Below are 23,191 nucleotides of genomic sequence, written 5' to 3'. Positions count from 1 at the left end.
GATAATCTTTTCAAAAGAATGAAGGGAGTTGGTGAAAGGTGCTCTGGAAAATGGGGCAGAGGAAAGAGGTGCTGTTCCATTGACTGTTAGCATAGCTGTTCCTCATGTTATACATGGAAGACAGTGTTTAACTGCAGGTTGAATGAAAATATAAGGATCCCCCAGGAGCCCTGGCTGTTACCTCTGCAGTGACTGCAGCAGGAGCTGAACACTGCATGTTCACAGTAAGATTGTCTTTACCCCTCCTCTCTCATGGCCCTGTGTGTCCATTGATAGGGGTGAGTAGTGGCTTCAGAATGCTGCTGCTGCTGCTGCTGCTAAGTCACTTCAGTCGTGTCCGCCTCTGTGCGATCCCATAGACAGCAGCCCACCAGGCTCCCCCGTCCCTGGGATTCTTCAGGCAAGAGTACTGGAGTGGGTTGCCATTTCCTTCTCCAATGCATGAAAGTGAAAAGTGAAAATGAAGTTGCTCAGTCGTGTCTGACTCTTCGAGACCCCATGGACTGCAGCCTACCAGGCTCCTCTGTCCATGGGATTTTACAGGCAAGAGTACTGGAGTGGGGTGCCATTGCCTTTTAGCTAAACCCCTAGCTTTCCCTATCTCCTAGCTCTCACAAGCTTGCTGCTACTTTTAGCGTTGAGGCCACCAGCTGTAATCTCATTGTGTTCAAGTACCATAAGAAACCCTAGTCTCCCTCCCTATCCCTCATCTCCCCAAATTTAATTTCTATCTCTGTACATCCACCTTTCTGACCCCACTTTTCACTCATCTTGAAAAACTCAAAGGCTCAGTCCCTGTAAGTTTTATTTGTCTCTGTCCACTTCTTTGTTGATCTAGCCAGTCCCTTAAATACAGTCTCCTGATGTCTTCCAGATATCTTCCTTCAACCTGACTCTTCCTTGTTTTATAGACTTGAGTGTCTTTTTAAAAAATTAATTAGTTTATTTATTGATTTTGTTTGCCATGCCATATGGCTTGCAGGAGGATTTCAGTTCCCTGACCAGGGATTGAACCCATGAAAGCGTGGAAGGCAATGAAAGCGTGGAATCCTAACTACCAGGCCGCCAGAGAAGCCCTCAACTTGAGTTTCTTGTTCCTTACTTGACATCTCCAGTTTTTTTAGGCATCTTAAGCTTAGCATGTTCAATTCTGAACTCCTGATCTTCCCTCAGAATTTCCTCTTGCAGTCTTCCCTAAATTAATGGCAGTGCCATCCTTCCATTTACTAGGCCCAAAACTTTGGAGTTGTCTTTAAGTCTTCTTTCATATCCTGAGTCGAACCTGTTGTTCTGTGTTCTGCTGGCTCTACCTATCTAGACCCCAGCCACCTCTCAACCCTTGGGCCAGTCTTGGTCTGAAGTAATCTTGGATTTTTGTGGTAGTCTCCTAACTGGTCTTTGTTGGCAGTCTTTCCCCCATCCATTTATTCTCAAAACAGCAGCCCAAGTGATCCTGTTAAAACTAAGTAAAATCATGTCACTCTTCTGCTCAAAATTCTCCAAAGATCTTTCATCCCAATCAGAACGATACCGGAAGTCTTCTGTACCCTGTGTTCTCCTTAATCCACTCCCTGTTTAACCTTTCTTCTTACACCTCTCCCTTTTCAGCCACACTGTCCTTAATTAATGTTCCTTGAAATTGTCTGGCTTGTTAACATGCTGCAACTACACAGCCATTGAACCAGCTGTTCTAAGTGCCTGTAGAGCTCTAGGCTCTTCCCTGGATAGTCCCATGGCTTTTCCCTCTCTTTTCAGTAAGAACTGAAAAGTAAGAACTCACCCAAGTATCCAGTATTAAGTGGCACTTGCCAGTACTCCTAGTCATCCTGTGTGCCTTATTTTTCTATATAGCACTTATCAGTGTCTAACATTTAATGTATTTTACTTTTTCCCCTCCCCCTCTGCACACAAGAATATGAGTTCTGTGGGGGAAGATTGTTCAGTACTGAATAAACCGAGTACTAACACAAAGCCTGGTACACATTAGATGCTCATTGCTACATGAATGAGTGAAGGTTCATGGTTCATGATTTGTAGACCCATAGGCCTGGAAGGTGGATGCTAGCTTCTCCACACAAGGGAACCGCAGCTAATTAGAAGGACAAATATTTGTATCTTCCCTGCAGCCATGAAATTAAAAGATACCCTCTCCTTGGAGGAAAGTTATGACCAACCTAGATAGCATATTGAAAAGCAGAGGCATTACTTTGCCAACTAAGGTTCGTCTAGTCAAGGCTATGGTTTTTCCAGTGGTCATGTATAGATGTGAGAGTTGGACTATAAAGAAAGCTGAGCGCCGAAGAATTGATGCTTTTGAACTGTGGTGTTGGAGAAGACTCTTGAGAGTCCCTTGGACTGCAAGGAGATCCAACCAGTCAATTCTGAAGGAGATCGGCCCTGGGATTTCTTTGGAGGGAATGATGCTAAAGCTGAAACTCCAGTACTTTGGCCACCTCATGTGAAGAGTTGACTCATTGGAAAAGACTCTGATGCTGGGAGGGATTGGGGGCAGGAGGAGAAGGGGACGACAGAGGATGAGATGTCTGGATGGCATCACTGACTCGATGGACGTGAGTCTGGGTGAACTCTGGGAGTTGGTGATGGACAGGGAGGCCTGGCGTGCTGCGGTTCATGGGGTCGCAAAGAGTCAGACACGACTGAGCGACTGATCTGATCTGATACTCTCAGAGAATGCATTGGATGGAAGAAACTACTGTAATTAGATAAACTAATTTTAGTTACTTGAGTTCAGTGCAGCAGTAAAAAAGACAAAAATGAATGCAAAATGTGTCATATGCTTGGGTTATAACACAAATCACCTGTAAATTATAGAGAAAATTTTTGTGGATGTTGAACTTTTACTAATGGTGACTGATTTTTGACTTTGTCTTCATTCTTTAGTAGCTCCTTTGTTCCTTTAATAAATAATATTCTCTTTTGTCTTTGAGAAGGTGAAGGAGCTGTGCTGTGTCACGCACACCAAAAAGTGCCCATTCTTGGCAGAATAAGAAAGATAGCCCTCTTTTTTGATTGCAGATGATAAAAGCCATGAACAAGTCCAATGAGCACGTCCTGGCAGGAGGTGCCTGTTTCAATGAGAAGGCAGACTCCCATCTCGTGTGTGTACAGAATGATGATGGCAACTATCAGACCCAGGCTATCAGTATTCATAATCAGCCCAGAAAGGGTGAGTGTTTGAGCTGATTGAGGTCATGGAATGGAAGATTGTACTGTAACTGGAGAGTGGATATCTCAACCCCATAAACACTCACTGTCAGAATAGGTGAAAACAATTGATTATATTAACCTTTCGAAGCTTGTTGTGCAAGAGTTTGTTGACTACTCAGACTTAGAGTTGCAAATGGAATCTCTGTTATTGAGGGGAGCATCTTGAAAATACTGCCTCAGGACACTGGCCAGGCCAGCATAGTTATTTGATGCATTGCCCCCATGGTGAGAATATGTTTAGGTAGATTTAGCGCTTTTTGAATGATCATACCCAAAGAGTGTTAATTAACAGATAGACAGGATTCTGAAGGAAGCCTTCCAGGTTCAGTGGTACTCAGAATGTGGTCTCATCACTTAGGAGATTGTTAGACATGAAGATTGTGTCCCAGATCTGCTAAATCAGAGTTTGCATTTTAACACAATTGCTTTGTGATTCAAATACATGTTAGAATTTAAGAAGTGCTGCTCAACATTAGAATTTAAGGTGCTGCTTAACATGCCATTTCCTAAAATGTCTTACCAGTGTCTGTGGTTTTTAAAATATTCACATAAATAAATAAAATTTTTGCTTATTATTTTAGACTGAGAAGCCTTGTATTAGAAAAGTTTAAGCAGATTTCTTTGCTGCAGGACTTTTCGGAGCCTTTAGCATTTTTATTTTTATTTTTTTTTTTAAAGGAGGATAGTGCCTAGACCTTCTCAAATTTATTTGACCATAAATCTTTTTCCTCTCAGAATATCTCCTAAAACTAGCTTTCTTTAGTATGCTTCATTAAGCACTTCTCTAGTAGACATACGACTTCTGTCTTCAAGGTATATTTTTAAAATCAGTTGTTTAGTAAAGGCATGAAAGGTACTGAGCACATGTATATTCAAATATAATATCTAAAACAGGTAGGTGACAAGTCTACTATGCTCCCTATTAGTCAAATCATATCTATAATATTTTAATAAGTTCTGGGTATCATTAATGTAGTTGGTGATATCCACTGATAAAACTAGAAGGTCTTCAAAGGATGATTCAAGGCCTGTGAGAAGTTTGAAAACTAGGTCACAGGAAGATCTCTTGAATAAAATATAAATGTTTAACCTAAAAAAGTATAGATTGAAAGAGGGTGAAAAATAGGTATCTCTATTTTTAAGATTCTCTATTATGTGGAAATAATATTCAACTTACTCTCTATAGCTACAAAAGACCAAAACCAGCACCAGTGGGTGAAGGCTACAAGGATCTAGATTTGGGCTCTGTTTGAGAGCACACTCTGTAACACTGAGAGCTATCCAGAAATAGAAATTGTTGCCTTGTGCTATTGTGGGCTTCCTGTCAGTAGGAGTCTTTGACAAAGGCTGGATGACCTACCCATTAGAGATGCTCTAGGGCCAGTGGGTAGGAAGTTGGAATATCTTAGTCCAATGTAAGATGTGGAGAAATAAAACAGTGTAGTGCGGTTTTATAAAGCAAAATGTAATTAAATGCCCTTTCTTTTATGACGAGGTATTCATATTTTAAATAGGTGTTTGTTTTCTAAAAGCTCCACTTTGTAAATAAAATAGTTGGAATCATATCTCCATATTCAAAATATATTTGCTCTTAAAGCAATGAATCAGATCCGGGGTCAGCAAACTTCTTCTGTGAATGGCTATATGATAAATATTTTAGGCTTTGCAAACCTGTGGTCTTTGTTGCCAACACTTTGGCATCACACTTCAAAAACTGCCATAGACAATATATAAGTGAATGAATATGGCTGTGTTCCAATTAAATTTTATTTACAAAAACAAGCTGCAGACCAAACCTTAGTCTTGACTAGTAAGATTTCCTTGCTTCTTGACTGAAGGAAGCTCAAAACAAAATGGAAGCGTGTATCTTAAAACCTCATTCTCTAAGCTCTCATTAGCATCTGAGTTATTGGTTACTTGTATATGGTAGTGTATAGAGTAAGTGTTTTTTATTTTCTGTATGATGGTTTGAGTTCCCAACTACCAACTATTTCATTATTATTTTCAGTCTCTCCGTCTCAAAGTCTTTCTTCACTAACGCATTTCTATTGCTATTTTAGTGACTGGTGCCAGTTTCTTTGTGTTCAGTGGCGCTCTGAAATCCTCTTCAGGATATCTTGCCAAGTCCAGTATTGTGGAAGGTAAAGAATGGGTTATTTACTGCATGAACATAGTTCAGTCTTAATTATACAACTGAAAAACAGGGAACATTAAAGGAAAACTTGACACTTTTGCCATAGACTTCAGACTCCACAGAAGTTATTTATTCAATAGCATCTCAATGTACAGCTAATAAAGACTGTCATAAGGGTGCTTAACTCTCCAAAGAAGGGAGTAAGTGGTAGAGATGCCATGGGACACTGACATAAAGTTAAGAGATGGCTTTTCAGAGCTCTGGAATAAGGTATCCAAGGGGACGTAGACTGAGTTCAGATACATCACGGGGTGCAAATCTATAAATAAGTAGATGAAGTTCACGTATAAGTGAACTTGTAAGTTTATTTTATTGAAGTATAGTTGATTTATTATGTTATGTTAATTTCTACTGTATAGCAATGTAATTCAGTTTTATATATATATATACACACACACATATATATATATACATATATATATACACATACATAAGAGAAAGCAATGGCCACCCACTGCAGTACTCTTGCCTGGAAAATCCCATGGACGGAGGAGCCTGGAAGGCTGCATCCATGGGGTTGCTGAGGGTCGGACACGACTGAGCAACTTCACTTTCACTTTTCACTTTCATGCATTAGAGAAGGAAATAGCAACTCACTCCAGTGTTCTTGCCTGGAGAATCCCAGGGATGGCAGAGCCTGGTGGGCTGCCATCTATGGGGTCGCACAGAGTCAGACACAACTGAAGTGACTTAGCAGCAGCATATATATATACACACACACACACACACACACACATTCTTTTTCATATTCTTTTCCATTATGGTTTATCACTGGATATTTTCTTCCTCAACTATTCTCACTGTATTTTGATCTAGTTACTCTTGTTGTGTAACAAGTTAACCAGAATTTAATGGCTTAAAGCAGCTATTTTATCACCCTCACTGATTGCCCTTCACAGGGCAATGCAGGAATGGCTTGATCTTGCTCAGTGATGTCTGGGGCCTCAGTTGGGATGACTTGAAGGTTGGTGGTTACTTGATGGCCAGGAGCTAGAATTAGCTGAAAGTTTGTTGGCTCACATGTCTGGGGCCAGTCTTGGGATGATTTAAAGACTAGGAAAGATGACTGGAGTCCTTAACAATGGACTGTTTAGCATGTGGCGTTGGGCTAGTTGGACTTCTTATATGGTGGCTTAGAACTCCAACCACAAGTGTTCCAGCACAAGGCCAAAGCCGCGTTGGTTTTATGTGGCTTGAAAATCACACAGTCGCATCCATCATCCTCTGGTGGTGGAAGTGGTCATAAGTCTGCTGGGGGAGAGGAGTTAGACTCCATTTCTTAAGGGGGAAAAGGAAAGGCAGCATTGTAGAAAAGCATGTGAGACAGGAGATGCAATGATTATCTTTGGAAAGTACAGTCTGCGTACAGAATGACAAATTTTCATTTCCACTCCAGTGCCCTAAGAGCAGTTCTTCCTGAGGGTGGATTCCTTTGTGTTAATTGAAATACATAGATAAACTTAACGTGTGTTAACAGAGATTGACTTTGATCTCCTTTATTGCCAAACTCAATAAAACAGCAAGTGAAGAGCAAAGTATGCTAATATTTCGCAGCTTAATTTCACAACTCAAAGCAGAAATATTCTATTAAGAAATTAAGAAATCTAGGAGTTAGTCATTCTACTTCCTCATCAAGAAATCTAGGCGTTAAATGACTGATTAATGCCTTTGAAGTCAAATACTGACTACCTTTAAAATGTGTCTTTACAAGATGCTTAAAAAGTACCCCTTAAATGTCAGAATGATAAACTGAACTGAAAGAAATCCTTACAAATGAGAAGCAGTGTATTTAGCAAGTTACATTTATGCCTTTGGCTGGGAATTTCTCAGGCCTTACGTTTGCCACGTGTGTCAGTAGAGCAGTTAGCTACCTAGTTATGAAAATGTTACTGATGCTCTGTAGAAATTATTTCAGTTGACAAAATTATGTGTCAGAGAAGCAGGATAATTGCTCAGCATGTGATAGCTTACTCCCTCAATTTCAGTATTTTCCTTTAACTTAGGTGGTAGCCCCCAAATAGTTATCATCTGTTGGCTCATGGTAGCCCATGTAAAACATACATGGTAGATATTGCCAGTCAATAAATGGAATTACTCCCCAGTTCACTCCTGTTGTTTATTCAGTGATTTATTTAACAAGCACTGGCACTCACTGTATGCAGTCATAGTAAGGTGAGTGATACGAACAAATGAATATGATTAGAGCATGATGCAACAGTGGAAACACAAACAAAATGCTGTGTGTGTCCAAAAGAGGGATGTGACCATGTGTAAGTTTTCCTTTTGAGCAGTCTCAGGACAAACTTAGTTGTGCCTGAAGTGAAATCAACAGGCAGGTGTTTTAAGCAGAATCCATCTTGGCATTTGCTCCTCGTAACACTTTCAGTAAGTAAGAGGTTGAGCTCAAAGGACAAAACCTCTTTGTATCTGTCCGCTTTAGAGCACAGAAGTTTCACGTTTAATCCTAGAGGGATTTGCTAGATGTCAGGTACAGAGTTTCATCTGCCCCTCTCCCTGGCTTTGCATTGTTTCCATCTGTGTTGTCTTGGTGCTGATTCTCAGATGGCGTTATGGTCCAGATCACTGCCGAGAACATGGATGCCCTGAGGCAGGCGCTGCGGGAGATGAAGGACTTCACCATCACCTGTGGCAAGGCAGAGGCCGAGGACCCGCAGGAGCAAATCCACATCCAGTGGGTGGATGACGACAAGGACGTCAACAAGGGGTGAATGCAGCAAACGTTCCCTCAGTGGCGTTTCGTTATGGGCTGGCCTCTGGGTTTTGTCTAGACTGGCATTTTATTACTCTCCTGAAACCCCTGCCTAAGAGAAAGGACTGCTTTGTATTATAACATGGACTTTTAAATTTCTGGTTTCTTGGCTTAATTTCTGAAGGAGTTTCTATGCATATTTTTGAAGGGAAGGGGAAGAAAGGAGCTGATGAAACACAGCAGTCCCTCTAAAGTTATTGAGATAATAGTAAAACCTAAGCCTTTTTGGTTTACAAAACACTTTTGCTAATATTGTTTCATTTGATATAACAACTACAGATGAGCAAATAAACACCAAAAGGATAAATGACTCCACAGAGCTTGGAAGTGGCTGGGCTAGGACTTAAAGCCACCTCCTTGGGCTTCAAATCCTATGTTCATCTCTAGAATATGGCACCTATGTTCTGATGGTTCAAGCCAAAACCTTGGAGTCCTCTTTGATACTTTGCCTCACACCCTACACCTTAATCCAGCAGTAGAGCCTGTTAGCTTTCTTTTTAAACATGTCCAGAATTGTACTACTGCTCCCTGCTTCTCCTGCCATTGTTTGTTCTGCATTATTGCAGTAGGCTTCAGATTTGTTTTCTTGTTTCTAGTCTTGGCCTCCTCCCTCCTCCTAGCCTAGTCAGTTTCCAGTACAGCAGCCAGAGCAATGTCACTTCTTGCTCAAAACTCACCACTGACTTTCAGGGTCATTCAGGGTAAAAGCCAAAGTCTGTTACAACTTACAAGCCTTACACAATCCCCTGCCCACTCTCTTATTTCTCAGAAACAGTATCGGTTTCTTGTGTGAATATATCAGCCTTCTTCTGCCCTCAGACCTTTGTACCTTCGCTTTCTCAACAAAGGCTTCCCTGGCCAGCCTACTACATTGTAAGCCTCTCATGCACATTTCTTCCCTCCTCCACCAAACACTTCATACCCCCCTTCCCTGCATTATATTTAAGGGTACCTATAACTCACTAACATATATTTTTGCTTACTTATTTTAGTACATTGGCCCTGGAATGTAAGATCCATGAGGGCAGGAAGTTTTGCTGGTTTGTTCACTGCTGTGTCATCAGCACCTAAAACACTGTATGGCACCTAGTAGGGTCTTTAAAAAACTGATTAATTGAATAAATATGTCAGACTTCATTGTATTAAGCCTTCTCCCATTCATCCTTCAGGCAATAATTCTATACGTGGGCTTCGGAAAAGACAAAAATGAATTTATGGTCCTTGGTGACAGGTGACTCAGTCTAGTTTTGAAGATAGTTATAATAAGGGCACCAAAGTATGGAAGATGCTCATAGAAAACTCTATAGGAGACAGTAAAGATAAAAGAGAAATGAGGAACTCAGTAGAGGTGGTAGGGCAGGATTCAGGAATGACTTCCTAGAGGAATGGCTGCCTCTGGAGCTAAGATGGTAGACATTTGCCACCCAGCTGTGGCAGAGTGGGCCTGCCAGTATGAGGGAACGGCAGGAGCAAAGGCAGATAGAAGGCCCTTCCAGCATGGCATACCAGATTTTTTTAAAAGAATGTTTTAAAACTTTTGTTATTGAACAAACAGAAGCAATATCTAAATCAATGAGTATGTTTGTCTACTTTATAAATAACACTTCATCTTCCCATACTTCCTGGAAAATTTAATTTCAAAATCAATTTGTGTTTAATTCTCTTATTATAGTCGGTTGTTAGGTTGATGGTGTGAACTGATATGAGCAAGCATCTATATTATCACAACAAATTCTATGGTTATTAGGACAAAAAATTGGTAATCTGACAATCTGATGCCATATGGTATTGGTAGCTAACAATAAGTAGGTTGTGCCTTCCTACAACAGTGGCAGCATCTTCGAAAAAAGAACAAGAACTCATCAGGGAAAACTCTCAAACCCAGGAGTTTATTGTATAGTGTGTAGACAGAATGTTTTCTAGCTTGTCCCACAATGTCAGGGTATCCTTTCTCAAGAGCATTCTTATCAACTAAGGCTGCTGTAGTTTTTATACTGTCTGATGAGTTAGAAATTAAACTTAACAGTGTTTAAATAATTTTAATTCAGTCAAATGTAGCATGTCCCTGATAGTCAATTTTAGGCTAAATTTGATCTTTTATACATAGAGATTCAAAAACAAAAACAGGTTTGAAAGTTGTTAGGAAAACTTCACAACAATTACTTTGACTCCTCCTCAGAATGAGTGTGTTCATCCACATATTTATACTTGCTATATTTTGGAGGACACGACCATAAAATGTGGCCTTTCAATTCAGGAACCTAGGAGTGCTATGCAGCACTGAAGGCAACTTGTTTCAATAGATAATGTAGATGCACGTTCATCAGTTCATACCAGCACTGCCATAATTAACATACTTGGTCAAATAATTCCTTTAGTCTGTAAACACTAAACTCCTACGTTGTGTGTCAGACCGTGAATGTAGCACATGGAAATGAGTATATCATGTACCTGCCCCTTCGGAAGTTTGTGAGGCAGGTACACAAACATATGGAGAGTATGATGTGATGGGTGTGGTGGTGGAGCAGGGGCGAGCGGGGCTGGGTGCGGGTCTGTGCAGTCACTGGAGGAACACGAGAGGAAGAGAGCAGACTTAGAAACAGTTTCTTTACATTAAATAACCAGCTTCTGCCATCAGGACTCCTTTTCCGTACGTGTGTCCTCGGAATTATTTCAGTGCACAGGCCCCTCCCTGAGAGCTTGGTTCATGTACATTGTGGGGCAGTGGCTGCTGCTTTTGTGATGTTTTGCTTAGGTGTTTTCAGCAAGGCACCCAGTGTATGATAAGAGAGAAGTAGTTCTTCTAAGAGCTGCTTCCATCTCTTTCCTTTGTTTCTGTTTTAGTGTCCTAAGTCCCATAGATGGGAAGTCCATGGAGTCTATAACAAGTGTGAAGATATTCCACGGATCAGAGTATAAAGCAAATGGAAAGGTCATCAGATGGACCGAGGTAAGGAAATGGGAACTTGGCATCCTTGATCCCCACTTTGAAGACAACTTTTTACTTGGCCCAGAGACATTCTGGACTGATTCTGGGGGATAAAGGGGGAAAATCTCTGTTACCTTCTATGCTCCAGTTCCCTCTGGTCTGTCTAAGCTCACTGGGAGGAAGTGCACCCAGTGTAGCCTGCAGCAGTCTGACAGCTCCGCCCCATGAACTAGCTTTTAGAGATTTGTTCACACTGGACCTCAGGAAGGGTGCATCTCTCAAGGGTACACACTGTCTTTGCTGGATTCTTCAGAAAGCTAGGCTGGTTATGTTGCACTCAGTTATAACTTAGATAACACTGTCTTTTAAAAATAGACTTATCTCACAAATAAGAAAACGAAAGCTCAGAAACTAACTTGTCCAGGATTACGTGGCAAATAAGCACTAAAGTCCAGATTCAAAGCCAGATGTGGCCGACTCCGGTTTTCTACTATATTGTTTCTTAGAGCTGTGTTAGAGGCTTACCCGGGGATGAGAGGAGCCAGGCAGGGACCTTGTATATGTGTATGTGCATGTGTGCTAATTCGCTTCAGTTGTGTCTGATTCTTTGCAACCCTCTGGACTGTAGCCCACCAGGCCCCTCTGTTCGTGAGATTCTCCAAGAATACTGGAGTGGGTTGCCATGCCCTCCTCTAGGGTATCTTCCTGACCCAAGGATCGAACCTTTGTCTCCTCTGTCTCCTGCATGGGCAGACAGGTTCTTTACCACTAGTGCCACCTGGGAAGCGCATCAAACAAATCAGGAAGTTTATTTTTTGAGAATAAACAGGTAGGTCCTGGACCTCTTGATTTCTTTTGAAATTCATTTATCAGTTCAGTTCAGTTCAGTTCAGTTCAGTCACTCAGTCGTGTCCAACTCTTTGCGACCCCATGAATCGCAGCACGCCAGACCTCCCTGTCCATCACCAACTCCCGAAGTTAGCTCAGACTCACGTCCATCAAGTTAGTGATGCCATCCAGCCGTCTCATCCTCTGTCGTCCCCTTCTCCTCCTGCCCCCTATCCCTCCTAGCATCAGAGTCTTTTCCAATGAGTCAACTCTGCATGAGGTGGCCAAAGTACTGGAGTTTCAGCTTTAGCATCATTCCGTCACCCAGGACTGATCTCCTTTAGAATGGATTGGTTGGATCTCCTTGCAGTCCAAGAGACTCTCAAGAGCCTTCTCCAACACCACAGTTCAAAACCATCAATTCTTCAGCGCTCAGCTTTCTTCACAGTCCAACTCTCACATCCATACATGACCACTGGAAAAACCATAGCCTTGACTAGACAGACCTTTGTTGGCAAAATAATGTCTGTGCTTTTCAATATGCTATCTAGGTTGGTCATAACTTTCCTTCCAAGGAGTAAGCATCTTTTAATTTCATGGCTGCAGTCACCATCTGCAGTGATTTTGGAGCCCCCCAAAATAAAATCATCCATTGTTTCCACTGTTTCTCCATCTATTTGCCATGAAGTGATGGGACCAGATGCCATGATCTTAGTTTTCTGGATGTTGAGCTTTAAGCCAACTTTTTCACTCTCCTCTTTCACTTTCATCAAGACGCTCTTTAGTCCTTCTTACCTTTCTGCCATAAGGGTGGTTATCATCTCCATATCTGAGGTTATTGATATTTCTCCTGGCAATTATGATTCCAGCTTGTGCTTCCTCCAGCCCAGCGTTTCTCATGTACTCTGCATAGAAGTTAAGTAAGCAGGGTGACAATATACAGCCTTGACGTACTCCTTTTCCTATTTGGAACCAGTCTGTTGTTCCATGTCCAGTTCTAACTATTGCTTCCTGACCTGTGTATAGGTTTCTCAAGAGGCAGGTCAGGTGGTCTGGTATTCCCATCTCTTGAAGAATTTTCTACAGTTTATTGTGATCCACACAGTCAAAGGCTTTGGCATAGTCAATAAAGCAGAAATAGATGTTTTTCTGGAACTCTCTTGCTTTTTCCATGATCCAGTGGATGTTGGCAATTTGGTCTCTGGTTCCTCTGCCTTTTCTAAAACCAGCTTGAATATCTGGAAGTTCACGGTTCACGTATTGCTGAAGCCTGGCTTGAAGAATTTTGAGCATTACTTTACTAGTGTTAAATGTCTTAATTTTTTTTAAGAAGTTCTGTGACTTCTGCCTTTTCCATTTTACATACAAGGTAACTGAGCCAAGGGAGGATAAGTGCCTAGTAACCAGGGATGGGGGAGCCTGGTGGGCTGCCGTCTGTGGGGTCGCAGAGTCGGATACGACTGAAGCGACTTCGCAGCAGCAGCAGCAACCCAAGTTTACTAGCTGGTTCCTGGCAACACAGAGGCTAGAAGTTCTTCAGCTGTTGTTCCAAGTGACATCTTTCATACCAGACTTGGTAATTTTATATGCAGCTGAGTGGTTTTATCTGCTTGCTTTGTAATAACCATCTGTTTGACATATCTTGAGTAGTTGAGGGTCTGAACATGTGAATGTCTTTATTGCTTACAGAGTAGTTTGACCTCTGTTCCCTCTTTTTTGCTCCCCACTAATGCCCTGAGATAGGGAGATGAGAAATGAGAAATTACATAATGAGAAAACAGTCTCAGAGAGGCCAGGTGACTCTGTGACTTGTCTAATGCTGGTTGCTGGCAGAGCAGGGACCAGAGGTCTCCTGACTCCCACTTGAGAGTTCCGTCTATCACTTCACACTGCCATTTTCACTAATGCATCAGGCACCAGGCTTCAGAGCTACCCTTTTGCAGATTCTTAATATAAACCGCTGCTTATATTAAGCCATAAGCCAAGTATTGGTATAGAGAAGCATTGTATATTTACCTGTCTATATCTTTTATGTTGTGCTTTTTTAAAATTTTTAAATGTATTTTTTATTTGAAGAATAATTGCTTTACAGAATTGTGTTGGTTTCTGCCAAACATCAACATGAATCAGCCTATGTTTTGCTTTTATATCATTTACACGATAACCAGAGAAGGTAGGTGCTTCCCATTTTACAGAGGCAAATCGGCATTAAGAAGCCAGAGGACTTGCTCATGAGCCTCCTCTGTGTGATAGGACTCAGGTCTCAGTTCCAGATCTGCTGTGCTTCCGCCTGTGCCAGCGCGGTGTTCAGTTCACAGACAGTGACACAGCTCTGACCTCAGCAGTCGCAGAGCCATGTGGTAGGAAGAGCTCTGTGATGAGAAGCAAAAGACGCAGATTCTCACCTGTGCCCTGAGAAGTGCCCACCCTCCTATGAGTGAGCAGTAATATGCAGGTGTTGGGTGATGTGATCTGTAAGGACTGTTCTCTTAGATTCTAAGATCATTTCCTTTAGAAAGTTGTCCACATATTAGGGAGTCCTTTTAGAAGTACACAGGGTAAAATGTAAGCCTCTCCTGGTTCTGAACAGAATGTACCATTACGACTGCGGCCGTGGCTTTTAGGGAGATCAGTAGGTGGTAGCTACCATCCTGTGGATGCAGAGACTGAGAGGCAGAGGCTGTTTCTTCCGTGTGAGATGTCAGTGCTCTGCTTTTCTTGGTGTCCATGTGTCTGGTCTTCCCGCACGTCTCAGGGGGTCAGGGTATGCATACCCATGAGCTGGTGCACTCATTTCTTCCCACATCCCCTGGACACAAGCTTAAAAGTCTCTTTGGTTTGGGGAACAGGTGTTTTTCCTAGAAAATGATGACCAGCACAATTGCCTGAGTGATCCTGCAGATCACAGCCGACTAACGGAGCATGTTGCCAAGGCCTTTTGTCTTGCTCTGTGTCCCCACCTGAAGCTTCTGAAGGAAGATGGAATGACAAAACTGGGACTTCGTGTGACACTTGACTCAGATCAGGTAAGAATCTCAGCCTTTGAAGCAGGTCTTGGGCAGTGTCTGTTTTCTGACACATGAGTTTTCTTCCTGCAACCCAGAGTACAAGTCTCTGCACCTTGGGCCTGACCGGATGTAGTCTTTGGCCTTCCCTCTGTTGGTAATACAGCTGGATGTGCTGCTTGGTCTGTCTCTGAACCGTGTGAACTCTGGCTTCCTCACCTGAATGTCTTGCAGGGACCTTTCTTTTTGGTGTGGGGAAAGAAGTGTCAGGACCTGCCGCCCCTGTGTGAATGATGTAGGGGCCACCCTGCCTCCTTTAGAGAGCAGGTCCCAGGCTGTCCCGTCTCCTGTTGTTTTCTTGGTCCAACTACAGCAGGCTTCCGCTGGTCTCTGCAGTTCCACTTCTTGTGTTTTTCTTACTGCCGACATTGCCATGCTAGTTCTGGATATGACTTGAACCATTTCCCCAGTAGTTTTCCTGTCGGTGCGGCTCTCCTGTGGCCGGACTTCCCTCCCTGTCTTACTTATTAACCTTTTTGTGCGCTCTGTAGTCACAGTCCAGTCTGAGTGCAGCCTGCCCTCACTTCCTTGTCCCAGTGCCTCTTTCATATGGCTGAGCACTCTCATCTCTCTACATTTCTTTTGGATTTTATTTTTTATTGTTTTGGGGTGGCATGTGGGATCTTAGTTCCCTGGCCAGGAATCGACCTGGGGTTCTCTGCATTTGGAGTGCAGATCTGTAGCCACTGGACAGCCAGGGAAGTCGCTCTTTTGGATTTTAGATCCCTGTGACATGCCCCAGTGCTCCTGCTTTGATGCAGTTGTGTTATTATCAGGGAAAATGTGAACAGTCGTATGTTTAGCTCCATTTCTTGACTAGTCATCAATCAACAGATAGTTATTTTCTACTTATGGTCTTGCCCAATGCTTTACTAAGCATGTCAGGGTAATACAAATGAGTATTACAGTCCTTTCCCAAATGGTACTGATAATCTGACTGGAGAATTACTTCACATAAAATAAGACTAGCACTTTTTTCCTACTAAATATCTGGGGCCCTTGAGGGCAGGAGCCCTGTTTACATTCATGCTTGAATTCTTGTGTTTGTAGGTGTTTAAAAAATGGTATATGGAGAAATGGACGGAAGGACAGGTGTTCAGTTCCTGCTGTGTTAGGGAGTTTACCCAGTATATTTCTCATTTTAACTTCCACACCCAAAGGTTTATGTACTGTTGCTGACATTCCACACCTCTCTGTGCCCCAGCCTCCCTTCCTGGGAAACTGAGACCACAGCAGGTTAACGGTCTTGCCCAACACCTCACAGCTACCAGGTGCCAGGGGCAGGACGAACATACGATAGGACGATACGTGACAGTTCTAAGGAAGAGACGTTTGTGTTTACTGCCAGCGTCTAGCCCTTGGCCAGAAAGGACATCTCCTTTCCTGCTCAGCCTCCTTGGCCCTCAGCCCTCTGGAGAGATCTTCTCTGTCCAGTAACCTGTCATCCCCTTCTTTCCATGGTGTAGGTTGGCTATCAAGCAGGGAGCAATGGCCAGCCCCTTCCCTCGCAGTACATGAACGATCTGGACAGCGCTCTGGTGCCGGTGATCCATGGAGGGGCCTGCCAGCTCAGTGAGGGCCCCATCGTCATGGAACTCATCTTTTATATTCTGGAAAACATCGCGTAGACAGAGAGGACTTCATTGTTTTCTGTTCAGACCTGTTGCAACAGCAGTCATACCCAAATCATTTGCACTTTAGAACTGGAAAATTAAGCTTTTGTTAACACTATTAATGGGGGGTGGGGTGGGAGTGGGGGTTTGGGGGACAGGGGTGGGAAGGGGTGGTGGAGGGACAGATGTTCCATAATTCTAAGTCTTCTATGCATTGTCCACCAAGAAGATCTGGGCAGCTTCTGTTACTGCACAACAGTTATGCTATCCTTGCAGCTAATCCCCTTCTGTTACTGTTTAGACAAGAATTCTGCTCCTCTGTTTTAAGACTTACTTTTGGTCTTGTGCTCAGAAATGCTCAAATGGGTACAGCCATCACCAAGGGTGGGTGGGAGGGCAGAAGGGAAATAAAAAAATGAAGCATCAGTCTTGAACTCTTTATACAGAATTGATGTAAAAAGGACAGTTTCACACTGATCTTGTCCCAGATACATTACAGCAACCTCATGAAGTCACATTTAGGTATTTTCCCCCCTAGATTATTCATGAAGTGAATCAAAGACCCAAAGGAGTCTCTCTCTTCTATCCAAAGAAGGGCGACTCGGTATAAATGAGGTCATTTGAATAGTAAAGCCAAGTTCAGGTTCTCTCAAGACCTGCCAGACTGAACGACAGGCACCGAACTGGACCTTCCTGTGAAGGCTGACAGATTATACCCAAGACGCTTCCAGTTACAGTCCACACTAGGGGCGTTTTACTTGTTTTTGGCGTCACCACATGGCTCACAGGGTCTTAGTCTCCTGACCAGGGATTGGATCCTGTGGCCTTGGCAGTGCAAGTGCCAGGTCCTTCCTAACCGCTGGGCCACCGGGGGCTCTCCACATTGGAGGTACTTTTAAAAATACTTTATTGAGAAATAATTTAAACTTCCAGGAAAGTGGCAAGTTACAAAAAAAAAAAACAAACCTATGTATGCTTTACCCAGATTCACCTGTTATTTACAGATTAACTTGTTGGCTTTATCAGTGTTCCTTTCTCTCTCCATAAAAAACTGAGGCACTTGAGAAGTACATTGCACACATCAAAGTCCTTCATCCTTAAGTATGTTAATGCTGACTTCCTACAAATAAGGGGTATCCTCATCAAACAGGACAGGCTCCACTTCAGGTTGACACTTTAACCCAGCATCTGTCCAGTAACGTCCTTCACAGCGTCCTTCCCGTCCAGTGAAGCTTCCAGCCTAGATCAGACATGGTAAGTTTCTGTCATGACTCACCTTTATTTTTTATGTTATTGATATTTTTGGTGAATATAGCTTCCTCCAACTCATTTAACATAAAATGCCCCATTTTTAATTTGGTTGGTATTTCCTCAGAATTAGATGAATTATGCATTCTTGGCCAGAATCCTACCCAAGTGATGTTGTGTTCTTCTTGGGACATCACATCATGGGTCACTGAGGTATATGTCCTTCTGCCCCTCATTGATGATAAATTTTTACCTGGTCAAGGTGTTGTCTGGTTTCTCCACTGGATATTTCCCCTCTTGGAACAAATAACTGGTTTGTGTAGAGATACTCTGATCATGTGGAGATCTTACTCATTGAAATGTCCCCTTAGATTTAGCATTCTGATGTTTCTTGCCTGAATAGATCTTTTACTATGATGGCTACAAGACTTTTCAGTTCCAGCACTTCTTGTTTATCAATTGCACTTGATTTACCTGTAAGCAAACACTCTTCTTTATATATATATGTATATATATGAAAGTTTAATGGTGGTAAAGAATCCTCCTGCAATGCGGGAGACCTGGGTTTGATCCCTGGGTTGGGAAGATCCCCTGGAGAAGGGAAAAGCTACCCACTCCAGTATTCTGGCCTGGAGAATTCCATGCACTGTACAGTCCATGGGGTTGCAAAGAGTCGGACATGACTGAGCGACTCTCACTTCACTTTCACTTTAATGCCCCTATCTAATTTGTGTGTGTGTGGGTGTGGCTGGGGGAGAGGGGTGTGGCCAGGGGAGTGCTGCACTGCACAGCATGTGGGATCTTAGTTCCGCAACCAGGGATTGAAATCGTATCTCCTGCATTGGAAGTATGGAGTCTTAACCCCTGGACTGCCAAGAAAGTTCCCAAAGCCCTTCTTTCTTATTAATTAACTTTCATTATGGACTTGAGATTACTCTCTGAATGGTTCTAATTCATTACTTAGGTAAGCTCCCACATCCTTGTGACATGCTCCTGTTTCTTAACACTTCCTTTTCTGGCCTAACAAGATGCCCCAGCGCCATCTTGTGCTTACCCTGTCCCAGCCTTGGAATCAGCTGGGTGGTTTTTTTTTGTGGAAGTGGTATTAGAAGCCAAGATTTGGTTTTACCTATGACATATGTGATGCATTCTGATCATTTTCTCCTTAATTAAAAATTTATTTTAGTCAGACCAAATAGATTTCACAACCCACAGTTTGAAAAACACTGCTGTAGGGCAGCTCACTTCCTTGTCACTGGCATCGTCTAAAACCCCAGGCCAAGCGGGAGGCTGGTCCGTCTGCAGTGAAAGCACAGCTCCAAGAATCCCCGAGAAGGTACTGCAGGCCTGAGGCAGTGACAGGCTGCTCCCCAGTGGCTGGAGCCAGGCCTAGTACTTGGCAGTTACAGGCTGTGAACTCCCTTTAGGTTAGCAGCTGTTTTCTGAGGCCCAAAAGTGTCTGTTGTTTTTATTTAGTCGCTCAGTTCTGTCCGACTCTCGTGACCCCATGGACTATAGCCCGCCAGACTCCTCTATCCATGGGATTCTCCAGGCAGGAATACTGGAGGAGTGCCATGCCCTCCTCCAGGGGATCTTCCTGATCCAGGGGTTGAACCTGCTTTGGACTCTCTACTGCTGAGCCACTGGGGAAGCCCAAGGTTCATCCCTTTTCTGTTGGGGCAGAGGGGAAAATCCACACTCTACATCTGCCTCTTCATAGGCTTCACTGATAGTGGCTGCAGAGGGCTGGGATTGTAACCTTTCCCATAGACGGGGAGCTTCCAAAGGAAGAACGGGTGCCCATTGAACACCAGCTTGTGAGGACCAAGCCCTGGACTGTCACCCCCTAAAGCTGACAGGCACAGGATGCACTTGTTAACAGGCGTAGTAGGAACTTGGGGTCCAACATTCAGCTTGGTCTAAACTGGAGCTTCTACAGGAGCTGGCTCTCTTGGTTCTGTCCTATAGGCGTTACCTTTCTTCCTTCTCAGCTAAACAGACCTTGCAGTTGTACACGTTTCTTCCAGATCAGTGCAAACCTTTATATTCTAAGAACAGACTCTGGCCTTGCAGAGTTGGGTCCATTCTCAATTGCATAAAATGTCCTTTATATTTAATGAAGTCATCTTGTGGATTGGACATAAGATAGCCAAGGCTAGTGTACTGTTTTCCCTTGTTTCACTTTTGTTTTTTATACACTGTATGCTGTATAGAATTGGAAACATCATGTTTCTAAATAAGGCAGATTCTTCTATAATGTAAACTCAGACTGAGATATAGAGATACTATAATGAGGAACAGAACTGCCATTCTGCTAATACTGCATTTTTAAAAAATTACCAAATTCTCACCAAATGCTAGGCAATGTAGTTTCTCCAGTTTTTTTAAATCATCATGTATCTGAGCACCTACTGGACTCTTGGTCAGTCAGTCAGTCATGTCTGACTCTGCAAGGCCATGAACTGCAGCATGCCAAGCTCCCCTGTCCTCTAGTATCTCCTGGAATTTGCTCAAATTCATGTCCATTGAGTCAGTGACACTCTTTAACTATCTACTCCTCTGTCATCACCTTCTCCTCCTGCCCTCAATCTTTCCCAGCATTGGGGTCTTTTTCCAATGAATCATCTCTTCACATCAGGTGGCCAAAGTATTGGATCTTCAGCATCAGTACTTCCAGTAAATATTCAAAGTTTATTTCCTTTACAGTTGGTCTCTAGGGCTATAGATAAACTGAACTTTGCCCTGTGTAAGCTCCCATCTAGTGTCTTCCCTCATCTACACTGGTTCCTGAATGCTGGGGAGCTCAGAATTTCCAACTAAATTTTCTTCTATCATAACTAGTCATTTAGGGAATAATTTATGCATTTAATGCACTTCAGACAGTAAGAAATCTGCTGAACACTGTTTCTAGAAAAAGTCTGTGATAGTTGTTTTAATAATAATGCTGAAATAATTTTAATAATGACGGTAATGGGACTTGGAGGACTATAATGTAGCCAGAAGAGAAAAGGAGCATAAGAAGAATGAGAATGTCCATTTTAGAGTTTGGGAAGCTGAGGCTCAGAGAAGGGAAGACTCCATCTGTGATGGAACTGAACCAGGTGCGAGCTTCCTGGCGCTGCCTTCTGCCAGTCTCAGCCCCAGAGTTTCATCTTCAAAGCAGCTGCCTCAAGGGGTAAAAGAGTGTTTAAAAACTGCCCACAAATATTTGGAAAACAAGCACTCAAAAACTGGGAAGCAACAATGTAGGTTTCAGAATAGAACCGTGAGAAAGGAAAGTAATAAAATGCAAACTAGTTTGCCCTTTAACTGTGAGCAAGACTTCCTGATTCTAAGATAAATTCCTTCCATATTGTATTCAGAAGAAAGTATGTCCTATACAATTGAAAAGAAATTTAAAAATGATTTGGGTCGTGGCTGGTTCCCAACTGCCCACAAGTCACTAATCTGCACTGCTGAATTGCTGAATTTGGATAAATCTTAGCACAAGATGAGGCTGGGCAGGCTCCTCCCATGCCAGTGACCCCTGCATGCCTGGGCTACAACAAAGGCCTTTTAAGAACCTCAGTCTCTAAGTCCAGTGGGCGGCTCTGCCTTGCCTCTCTCAGCCTGGAGGTTCTGGTTTCCAAAAAGCAAAAGGCAGTGAAGCAGAATGAAACTGAACAGGCTATGATGGGAAATCTTTGAACCACAGAGAAAAACTTGTTATCCAATTTCTAACAGATGACTGAGTTTAGACATTCCTGGTACTGGTCGGAAACTTCAAGCCTTCTTAGCACTTACAAACCCTGAGAGGAAGACTAGGTTGAGTCAGGAACCCGCTTCAGCTTCCCTCTCTGCTCTAGGCCACCTTATGAGGGCTGACAGCCCTCCTTTTCATTCTAGATGGCTGCTCGTATGACACACAGATACGACCGCATTTAAGCGTCAAGTCTCACATCTGTGGAGTTTTTAGTAAGTTAAGATCAGCCTTAAGATTAACTAGATGCTTTCTAGTGCTCAGAAGTTACCTGCTGTCCCTGTTGTTACACTATAAGCTCTGCTCTTAAGGGCAGGGAAGTGTGGTCCAGCTGCATCCCAGAACGAGGCACACACAAAAGCTCAATCCCAAACTTGTATGTTTGCAGGACTACAATCATCAGTAAGTTGAATGTAGCTGCTTCATGTAGAGCCTTAAAATACTATCTTCAGGAATGCTTTGTTAATGTTTCAAAGGGGGGGAGGAAGATGGGGTGTTAAAGTTTATTTCTAAGAGATGTATAGACTACTGCAGTTTTGAACATTAAATCTACTGCAAGTATTGATATAAATCCCTCTATGATCTCCATCTGTTCACAAAAATAAATCCAAAGAATTTCTTGGGAAGAAATTTAGGGATTTCCCTAGGTGATTAGATGAAGAGGCAAGGCTTCTCCTGCCCTGTCTCTGAAGAGGAAGCCATAGCTGCAGTTTCTGTCAGTTAACAAATGTTACTGCCACTCTGGCTTTTAAAAAGTGACAGGGGTGGGGGCAGGGGGCGGGCCGTGACATGGAGGAGCAGGGCTTTTGTTTAAGACTTTGATGGTTATTTTGTGAGAACGTAAATCCCCTACAATGAATTAGACCTAGTTTCTTAAATAAAATCAGTTACATTTTACTTATTTATATATATAAATTTTTTTCCTTTCTTCCTCAGTTAACAGTCTTTCAGCCTCAGGTACATGGACCTAACTCAAGATAATCTTACTCTCACTTCCCACCACACAGTCCTGAACAAAATTCCACCAAGAGCCCTGGGAAGCAGGGAGGCTGCGGCAGCAGCTGTCAGGAGACGAGGCACAGGCAGGGCTGGGGTCAAGTGAGCCGTGTGGGCCAGGCGGCTGCTGACCAACTGCAGTCACGGAACCGCCCCGGCCGCTGGGGAGGGGGTCCAGACCACACTCGAGCCTTCCTATCCCTTACAGTTTTAGCTTTTAAAGGCACGTCTAGAAATGGTGCAACTGGGGGCTGGGGCAAGTTGCAAACAGTTGATTCACAGGGGTTAAGGGGTTGGTTACAAGGCTCCATGGCAGAGCAGTGAGGCTGTCCTTGCCCTGCTCAGAGAGGGAGGGGGAAATCCTGGAATCCAGCCGGCTTTGGTAGAGGCCTGGGGAGAGGCCAGCAACAGGAAAGACCAGAGCTGTGGTCAATAATGCACATGCCTACCCGGTCTTTGGTTCTTGTGTAGCAGCATCTCCTTTATGTACACAGACTTCTGTAGCCAGCAAAGCCCAGGGGAAAAAGTTGGAGAAGAGTCGCTGGCCTGACTCCACTCCACCGTTGACCCTCTGTTGCACA

At 43.1% G+C, this 23,191-nt stretch overlaps 1 protein-coding gene across 4 annotated transcripts in view; it reads left to right on the top strand.

The window, feature by feature from the left end:
• ZFYVE9 (zinc finger FYVE-type containing 9) overlaps positions 1–16,750 on the top strand; it is a 110,386-nt gene extending 93,636 nt beyond the window's left edge. For all 4 annotated transcript variants that reach the window (XM_025288763.3, XM_025288762.3, XM_025288761.3 and 1 more), the window contains 6 exons: positions 3,037–3,187; positions 5,289–5,369; positions 7,985–8,147; positions 11,037–11,142; positions 14,799–14,975; positions 16,481–16,750. In XM_025288763.3, the coding sequence (XP_025144548.3) occupies positions 3,037–3,187; positions 5,289–5,369; positions 7,985–8,147; positions 11,037–11,142; positions 14,799–14,975; positions 16,481–16,642 (840 nt within the window). In that variant the 3' untranslated portion in view covers positions 16,643–16,750. The remainder of the gene's footprint in view (positions 1–3,036; positions 3,188–5,288; positions 5,370–7,984; positions 8,148–11,036; positions 11,143–14,798; positions 14,976–16,480) is intronic.
• The last annotated feature ends 6,441 nt before the right edge of the window (positions 16,751–23,191 follow it).

Source organism: Bubalus bubalis, chromosome 6 (genome assembly GCF_019923935.1).
Source record: "Bubalus bubalis isolate 160015118507 breed Murrah chromosome 6, NDDB_SH_1, whole genome shotgun sequence".
Classification (NCBI taxonomy): domain Eukaryota; kingdom Metazoa; phylum Chordata; class Mammalia; order Artiodactyla; family Bovidae; genus Bubalus; species Bubalus bubalis.
This window is presented reverse-complemented; position numbering and strand designations above follow the sequence as displayed.